Genomic DNA, 9,848 nt, shown 5'->3' with positions numbered 1-9,848 from the left:
GACTTTACCGAAAAAACCTAAGCATATGAATCCTTGCAGTCACGAAAGCTTCAAATCTAGAATTATTTACAGCATGTTGAACTTCTTTCGCAAAGTACGTAGCCAACCATGCTTAATCGGAGGTGCGGATGTGGCGTGCCAAAATCGTTCCCAGAAACTCGGCACCGGTCAAAATGCAAAGTAATCGACACGGGATGGGGAATTAGTGAATCAACGCTTCAACGCTTCAATTTGGTCTTAACAGTAGGTTGTCGAAAACGACTCCGGTATATCTCACAAGATGCATGCGGTCAAGATTACACGTCTATACATTTACTCAAATAGAGCGGTAAGATGATGGCCTTGCGGTAGCGCGTTCGCCGCTTGTTGTTGAGGTTCGCGGCTCGAATTCCAGCGGCGGCCCTGATTAATACTGCGGGTGAATTAACCGAAGCAATACAATATCCCACCCATGGCGTGATTTTTCACCGTGTGCCGACGTGATGGCCTAACCTTCTCCAATTGAAAGTCTTTAATTCATGAATCTACTTTAAAAAAAAAGCATCACTGAATTCATAAGCCTGGGGGTGAGAGGTGAGAGGTGGGGGGAGGTCAGGGGCGGGTGAGGTGGGGGGAGGTGAGGGGCGGGTGAGCTAGGAGGGGAGCTGGAGGTGAGGGGTGGGTGAGTTGGTGGGGTGGGGGGTGAGGGGTGAGTGGGTTGGTGGGTGGTGGAGGTGAGGGGCGGGTGGGTTGGGGGGTGTGGGAGGTGAGGGGCGGGTGGGTTGGGGGGTGTGGGAGGTGAGGGGCGGGTGAGTTGGTGGGGGGGGATGAGGGGCGAGTGGGTTGGTGGGTGGTGGAGGTGAGGGGCGGGTGAGTTGGTGGGGGGGGATGAGGGGCGAGTGGGTTGGTGGGTGGTGGAGGTGAGGGGCGGGTGGGTTGGGGGGTGTGGGAGGTGAGGGGCGGGTGGGTTGGGGGGTGTGGGAGGTGAGGGGCGGGTGAGTTGGTGGGGTGGGGGGTGCAGGGCGAGTGGGTTGGTGGGTGGTGGAGGTGAGGGGCGGGTGGGTTGGGGGGTGTGGGAGGTGAGGGGCGGGTGGGTTGGGGGGTGTGGGAGGTGAGGGGCGGGTGAGTTGGTGGGGGGGGATGGGGGGCGAGTGGGTTGGTGGGTGGTGGAGGTGAGGGGCGGGTGGGTTGGGGGTGTGGGAGGTGAGGGGCGGGTGAGTTGGTGGGGGGGGATGGGGGGCGAGTGGGTTGGTGGGTGGTGGAGGTGAGGGGCGGGTGGGTTGGGGGTGTGGGAGGTGAGGGGCGGGTGGGCTGGTGGGGGGGGGGTGAGGGGCGAGTGGGTGGGGGGGACGTGAGGGGCGGGTGAGCTAAGAGGGCGGGGGGGGGGGCTGCTGGAGGTGAGGGGGGGCTGAGCTGGGTGGGTGGGTGGGTGTAAGGGAGGGGCCAGTCGCGCGCCTATGGGGTCGCGGTGACGTCACGCGGGGTAGGGGTGGTCGCGCGCTCGCGGCGCCTACAGCGCTCGCCCCACGGAGCGCGCAGTTCACACAGCCGCCTCCACCTCCTCCACCGCCTCCGCCTCCTCCTCCTCCATCGCCTCCTCCTCCATCGCCTCCTCCTCTGCCTCCTCCTCCCGCTGCGAGAGCCGAACCCCCCCGCCGCCTCCCTCGAGTCTTCTTCACGCGCGCGCAGCCTCTCACGACGACTACAACTTGCCGCCGCTGCTGCAGCGGATATAGCTGAGTGAGCCGCTGTGATAGTGGTGGTGGTAGTGGTTGTTTAGTTGTGTGGTGGTGGTACCGCTGTTGTTGTGTGTAGTGGTAGTGCTGTAGATGTGTTGTTGTTGGCAGCTGCAGCTGCTGCTGTAGTTGCGGTACTTCGGCCGCGTTAGCTCCAGGGTCCCCGGCACGGTGGGAGTCACCGCGCTGGCGATTATTGACGGCGCCGTGGGGGTTGTAGTAGTGCCGGTGATCTGATACGAGACAGAGAGAGACGAGAGAGACACAGAGACGAGAGAGACAAGAGACAGACAAGAGAGACACAGAGACGAGAGACGCTGAAAGACTTCGCACGGCCGCAGTAGCAGCCACAGGTAGCAACACGCACACGCGCGCTACTGTACACACACCACCACTACTACTGTACACACACTACTACTGTACACACACTACTACTACTGTACACACACTACCACCACTACTGTATGCGACTCTGCGTTAGCTATTAACAAGTAAAGCAGAACACTTTCACAGCAGCAACATTAACTATCACACAGCGATTAGTACACACAGACACACACACAGACATTACGGCATCTAAACCCGTAGAATGTTGTGTCGGTGAGTTAAAACTCTCCACTGTACGCAGAGTAACAAGCAGCGATAAACTTAACACACCACGCGCCCCACAACAACACACAACAACAATCCGTAGTAGTAGTTGTTGTTGAGCTGGTACCAGGGCTGGTGCAGGTAGGTTTGGTTATCGAGAGTTAGGCCGGCATCTGAGTGTTATAGAGCAGCGAGTGGTGGTGTCCAGGGCGGGTGTCGGTGTTAGTGAGCCGTAGGTGGTGGTCCGCTGCTGTCGGGGTTTGTAGGTTACTGGGCAGCATGGGTCCACATCTGCTGCCTTGGCTGCTGCTCCTGCTACTGAGCCTCCACTGCCCTCTGCTGCTCTTCGCCATGGAGGCTCCAGCTGCTGCTGCCCCAGCTGCTGCTGCTGCTGTCCCAGCTGCTGCTGCGCCAGCTGCTGCTGCTGCCCCAGCTGCTGCTGCTGCCCCCTTGGAGGCTGCCCCCTTAGCTGCTGCTGCTGCCCCAGCTGCCCCAGCTGCTGCTGCTGCTGCCCCCTGCCCCGGGCCGTGCCGCTGCGACAGCGGCGAGCCGGGGGGGCAGCTTCGCCTCGACTGCTCCGGGCTGGGGCTCACGGCCCTGCCCGCGTCAGTGGCGCAAGATGCCGTCTACCTGTGAGTACAACACCCTCTTGTTAGCATCACCACTACCAACACCACCAACACCACCACCACCACGAATACAACACCCTCTTGTTAGCACGACTCAACAACACCACCACCACCAACACCACCAACAACACCATGAGTAGAACACCCTCTTATTAGCACGACTCAACAACACCACCACCAACACCATGAGTAGAACACCCTCTTTTTAGCACAACTCATCACCACCAACACCACCAACAACACCACCAACAACACCACCAACACCATGAGTAGAACACCCTCTTGTTAGTACGACTCACCACCACCAACACCACGTTGCGGGGTGAGTGGTGGTACCCTCACCACCACCACCCTCACCACCAACACCACCACCACACGTTGCGGGGTGAGTGGTGGTACCCTCACCCTCACCACCACCCTCACCTCCTGACTGCACATCATGGGCTCCATGCATTGACCCATGATGATGGGCACTATCCTCTGTTACCCACCCTAACCCTTACCCACAACGGCATGGGCTACATACCTGTGAGTGTTGTTGTTGATGATGATTGGGGGGGTCAGGGGCAGTAATCCTCGCAATGGAATCGGTTGTTGCTGGTCGTCTTGGGAACTCGTGATGCGAAGTTCATGTCTGGTGCTGCTGTTGTGATTCTCAATTACGTCGGGGCTTTTTGCTTGAGCTGCTATATCAAGTGATACATGATGATGCTGATTAGTAGCACACCTGGTTTCGACTACCTGGTGGACTTCCTGTGAGTGTCATCCATCTGTGTGCGTGGTAATTTATTGTGTGTACCGTGTGTATGGTATTGTATAGTGGGTGTGGGTGTCGTTGTACATGGCATGGGGCAGTGTGTGTTATACATGGTTTTGTAATGTGTACTGTGTATGGTATTGTATAGTTTGTGTGCAGTGTGTGTGTGTGTTCATCGGGTTGCAATGTGTAATGTGGATGTTAAACATGGTTTTGTATTGTTCAGTCAACTTTGTGTGTGTGTGTAGGATGTGTATACTCTATAGTATTGTATAGTGTGTACATCATTGTGTATATGATGTTATACTGTGGTCACGACTCTTCCTATTGTACGTGGTATTCTGTGGTGCTTGATATAGCTATTGTGTTACAGATATTATCGTGTATTCACTGTATTGTAGTAATACTACCTACATCACGTACTTTAATACACATTCAACCGTAACACGTGGGCACACACGCAATTATATGCCTCCAGTGCATATACATGTCTGCGTAAGTAATGGCGATGTTTATATTATGTAAATATACCACGATCATGGTACACATGTCATTGCAATAAGGTTTTACACATACATGTGAGTTGTGTATATATTGTGTAGGTGAATATGCCCCCTTACATATTTTCGTACACGTGAGTTTCACATGTCATTGTGTTGTACACACACACCACACATACTGTAATTATGTATATTCACAGTGCGTTGTTAATTCAGTAATTTGCTCATGTGTGCGTGTGTGCGTGGGCACCCCAGCCTACGATGGGGGTGTTGATTTAATGTTTTTTTTCTCGTGAACAAGGTTCGTGTACGTAGTGGGGAAATTTAAATGCCTTTAAAATACGTCTGGTTGTATGCCTTATACAGTACGTATCACCGTCAGATTATTGAATTCGGCTCGACAATAAATGTCAATCATGTGGTCGTAGCATTGTTATTAGTCATTACACACATCATCTCCGCCTTTGTTGACCTTACAATGTCCACATTGTGTACACGTGCACAGGTGCGTCCTCGTGACATTAACAAGCTGCCCGTATTGTTCCGCCCATTTATATTTTAATGATGACAAGCCATGCAGTAAATTAATAATTAAAGCGGAACATACACGGGCATAAATTGGAAAACACTCTTTTCACACCCAGCTTTGTGCATGCAGCTAACCAAATAATAGACAGCTGTGTTTTTTTGTATTTTCCTGGATGAATTGTGGGGTAGTAATTGATGCACATTTGCCACTGAATGGGGAGGGGGGGAGGCTGTACAACATTAACCCAATAGTAGCTGCTTGTAAGTCATGCAGCTAACATACAAGCTGCCCCCGGAGGGTTTTCAGATCTGACCGCAAGCCCCGCATGCACGCACGGTCTAATTTAAAGCAGAATATTTTTTTTCATTTTGTACTCTCTCTGTGCCGAATTTAAATGTTTATTGGCCCAGCGTTTTGCAAGTCCTCGAGCGAATGGCCTACTCAAAAGTCAAAATCAGCCCCATTTAAGTCTGTACTTTACGTCTTGTTATACAGCGATGCAGAAAAATGGCAACACAAGTTAATCGGTGGCCTAGAGAATGGGAAGGCTGACAATGCAACGTGTTTTGAAGGCATTTTGTAAGGGGTAAGAAGACGAACAGCGATAAATGTTTCTCGTGCCACATTTTTATCTGATTTGTTTCTTACATTGGTCCTCATTGGCTACTATTCCTTTTGCAAACCTTCTGGAATGATTTTGCTGATATACCTCGGGGGAAGAATGTAAATATCACATTGAAAGTAGAAAACGAACTGATGTAGGGGGTGAGAAATAGATATGAATTATTTTGGTACTTAGAGAAAAATATGATTGTTGCAGTATGTGTTTGTTTTTCCTTGCTTGTGCAAGGTTTTACCTTGTGTATGTATGCACTGTATTGTGTACAAATCGAGAAATCCGTTTGCCAAGCTCTTGTGTTCACACCCAGTTGTGCATGCATGCTGTGAGAATTAAAAAGAACACTGGCCAGCTCTTTAAATGCTAATGCAGTTGAGTTGAAATTCGTCCGTGTTGTTGCTGTGCAGTGGGAATTGCTTTGGCTTGCTGTCAAGCCAGCCTTTCAACAAAGTAAAAAAATAAAGATTGAATAAAATTCATAACAAGAACAAATTCTGGCCTTCAACAGAATTTATCCCTATCGTTGCCTTCTATGCATTGTTAACCCGAGATAGAACATCGTGCACATTTATAGATCGTGCTTTTAGTCAATAACTTGCTGAGGGGTTGGAGAAAAAAGCATGTCTAATGGATTCACATCACTCTGCAATAACGGCGTAACATATCAATGCACTGCCTGTGCTATGTGTCATATTAAGAACCAGCACTTGTCAGAGTGTGACAAGTTGACCCGCATTGGGCCGTATTCAATTCTCGCAGGTCCTGCCATCAATATGCGTGCGAGTGATGGCACGGACGGCTCATCACAGTGAATCGGCCATTAGCATTGATTTTTTTTATTGCTACCGCTAACATTCTTCGTCTATTTTCATTACTGCTAGACGTTGCCAAGTTCAGAATTTCACATTTATCTTGCAACAAAGGCTATGTATGAGCTTATTTGTGAGACAGCGACATCTGGAACTTGTGTTTTAAAGAAGAATATGCTTTTTATTGTTTTGATCCTGGCAAAAAGTGTCCCATAGATATTATGTTAAAAGATAGCATTGTAGGTTGCCCATGAATCGGCATATAATTGCATTGCTTTATTTCAAAGTTAAATGAGGTACGTGTCCTGTTTTAATTCAATCGCATTTAGTTTTTTCCCCCCATCAGCATTGTAACTTTTACACATTTTACATCCGTATACGTGATCAGTTGGTGAGTGGAATGGTGGCACAGTGGTTTGGGCTCTACACTATGAACCTAGAAACCTGGGTTTTATTCCCAGCCACAGAATACGTCAGTGTGGCGAGTGTCTGGTCCCCTTCACCAAGCCGCATGAACCAGTGGTGAAGTATGATCAAACATCCCCATGACTTTATGCTTTGTGTGGAGGCCTTTATTTAGCAGTGGGTTGACAAATGGCTGTAAATTACAATTGTTATTCTTGCCCAGTATATGTTTTATGCGTATATGTACACGTGCTGGTATGTTGTGCACATGTTGCTCAAATTACACTATAAATCGGCCCAGTGAAATTGCTCACCCCATTGAGAGCATGGATAACCAGCCCAGATTTCCTGCTGTCTGTTGCACACATTTGCAGACTGTCTACGGTGTCTGGTGAACCCTGTCTGGTGAGAGTCCTGGGGGTGTTCATACATCCTGCCTTTACCTTTGTAAAGTGTGGGGCATTGCTATGCATAGGTACGCTGGGAGGACCCACTGATTTAGTGAGTGCTCCCAAATCATAAAACAAATCGAGCACCGTTTCACAAGCCTGTTTAGCAACCTTTACTAATTCTAGCGTACATCTGCTCGGCACAGGCGTCCGTATTGTGCGCGTTTGCGTACAAGAAAAGTATCGTGTTTGGAAAATCTGCCTCATTTAGCAGGCAGGGTGGATAAATGTCAGTTTTTGAGATACTTTACAGGAGTTTGTTCCTGACATGAGCACACAATGGATTCCTCTTATTGCCAACAGTGGCATGAAGTCTTCATTGTCTGAAGGCAGCAAATTGCCGTGACGTCTCCTGTAAAGAACAGCATATTTTTTCGGAGTCTGCTGTCTGTTTTGGCTTAAAAATGGGTTTCCAACAGAAATTACTGTATTTAACTCTTATTGAGGTGACTGTTTGACCTAGCTTTTGCACATAACTCATAACCAGTCTTTTTATTATTTTCTAAAACAGTGTTCAGACTCACACGTGGAAAGTAATGAGTCTCCTGTCATTTTCCAGATGGCCCTTGTCTGGTTTGGCATTGTAATTGAATGATTGATCGTTTTTCCTAAAGTTCACTATCTGTATTGGACACTCTTTAAAGTCCAGAGTGCCTTTTTGTTCTGTGCTGTTCATCAACTGAGCTTCAGAAACGCATTTGAACTGTTCACAAATTGTAATTAGTGTCCGCTTCTTGTGTGCCTGGACTTATACCCCCCCTCCCTTTCTTGTTGTGTTTCGTTACAGAATTGTTTTTGTTTTCAGTCTAAACGTTTTTTTTTGCTGCACTTAAACATTGTCCGGTGTGGCTGTTGCCAGTGTTATTTCCATTTATAGTCATTAGTAAGTGCGCTAAGAGAATGGGCCTCAGTGCTCCATTGTTCCTTGTATCTCTTACCACCGTTGTAGTCTGTACACCACGCAGAGAAAGCCACATTTGGGAAACATTTTCCATGCGGGTGGGAATTGATGTATTCGTGTGTGTGGTCAATAGGGGTTATTGTGGTTCTGTGCTTATGCAACCACTATTCACTCGCCTCCACAGGACATACCTGTCCAGAAACATTTTTGTAAGCGTGACTGTGCCACTTGCGCTGAATAGAGATTGACACCTGCAGTGTACAGCAGGTGAAATGTGTGGGGTGTTTCCGCTCCTGTGAATGGTCTATTTGTACAGCCAGAGCAGAACTAAGCTCTGTGTGTACTTGTATGTGCGTGCATATCTATCTAATACAATTGGGGAGCTGTGGCGTAGTGTTTTGTGCACTGCACGAACCTTGCGACTTGAGTTCAGTTCCCAGCCATGGCTATAACATCGGTGGCAAATATCTGATCTGGTTCTATGTGGGCGTCCCCTAGGTCGACTGAGCCATAACTGAGTAACTGGTGTGGTGTGTAAGCATTAGCTCTAGGGAGACAAAGGAGGCCAAGCATGGTGTTGACCACGCCACCCACGCATGTGCCATGCCAACCTTCATAGGAACAGCGGTGGCTTCGTGGTTTGTTCACAGTGCTATGAACTTGGCAACTTGATTTCATTTACCAGCCATGGCTATGTGTATGTACGTTGAACTTCTTTTGCACGGTATGTGGCCAACAATGCTAATCGGAGGTGCGGGTAACGTTTAACATCGGCAGGAAATTGAATCATTGCAGGTTCCCTAAGTTGACTTAACCTTAGATGAGCATTTTAACATCACCAACTTCGAGGTCAAAGGCGTAGTTTTCGGCCACACCACCTTCACGTGTGTTGTGCTGGACTTAATAGCTGCTCGCAAATAGAACTTGGGCTATATGGGAGATCTGTCTTGTGCAAGAAAATGTTTGCGTTGTACGCTGTCACTGTACTGCATTGTGTAATGTCATTTAACTCCATAACCTTTGTGTTGCTGTCTGATTAGTGGTAATTGCAGAAATATAATTCCTGTTTATAATTTGAAATTTATTTTTACTGCTCACACCTTTGCAGCATAGCCACCATGTGTTACGGGCATTAAAAGTATACCTGTGAAATGTTAACTACACGCAAAAGCATTTGCAGAAATACATGTAAACTGTGCTTTGATAACGAAATGCAAAGCAGCAGTGTTATACACACACACAACTGTTTTATTAATATATTAAAATGTAAAAATATATTTGAAGGTGTACATGATTATTGTTCCATATGGCATGTCTCAAAGTTGTGTTTTGCAAAAGCTCTTGTGGTCATGAATTTACTACAGGGATTGTTGGAAGAAATTCCGAACACAGACAAAATAAAATGCCCTGAAGGGTTTCCAGATTTTTTTTGCCAGGTATGTGAAATATACTGTGGTTTAATAAGTTAATCCAGTTAAATCCACATTCAAAATGTATTGTTTTCTTGCCCCTCCCCCCCGCAACTGCAAGCACCCAAGAAATGTTAAGCCAGTGCATATATTAAATTAAATGCCATTGATGGCTTAGACAAAATTAATTACACTTTTGAGCCAAAAATGCCCTTAACTTGGCACCCACAGTTCCTCTTTAAGCTACCGTTTCTCAACTGTCTCCAAATGTTATTTAGTCTAAATGTTTAACCAGAATATTTTATTTTTTAACAAACTTATTTGAAGGCAAATAAGTAAGGTGACTATCGGGTAAAAGTCGGTGACTTTTAGGCGGAATTCGGCATGCGTATGAAGAGATGCACAGCCTTAAATTATTTTTAAAACATTGTTGGGGCTGCCCGACGAAATACACAAATCTTGCCTTTTGGTGGCATTTGAAACATCCTTTGCTCCACAGCCAGAGTTGGACCTTGCCATCTTTTTAATGTGGTTA

At 47.8% G+C, this 9,848-nt stretch overlaps 1 protein-coding gene across 1 annotated transcript in view; it reads left to right on the top strand.

Moving 5' to 3' along the window:
• The first annotated feature begins 1,453 nt into the window (after positions 1 to 1,453).
• The window catches only part of LGR5 (leucine rich repeat containing G protein-coupled receptor 5), a 94,583-nt gene continuing 86,188 nt past the window's right edge, over positions 1,454 to 9,848 (top strand). The window contains exons 1-2 of the mRNA XM_078863603.1: positions 1,454 to 1,719; positions 2,573 to 2,938. Of these exons, the coding sequence (XP_078719729.1) occupies positions 2,586 to 2,938 (353 nt within the window). The 5' untranslated portion in view covers positions 1,454 to 1,719; positions 2,573 to 2,585. The remainder of the gene's footprint in view (positions 1,720 to 2,572; positions 2,939 to 9,848) is intronic.

The sequence above is a fragment of the Lampetra fluviatilis genome, chromosome 16, assembly GCF_964198595.1.
Source record: "Lampetra fluviatilis chromosome 16, kcLamFluv1.1, whole genome shotgun sequence".
Classification (NCBI taxonomy): domain Eukaryota; kingdom Metazoa; phylum Chordata; class Hyperoartia; order Petromyzontiformes; family Petromyzontidae; genus Lampetra; species Lampetra fluviatilis.
This window is presented reverse-complemented; position numbering and strand designations above follow the sequence as displayed.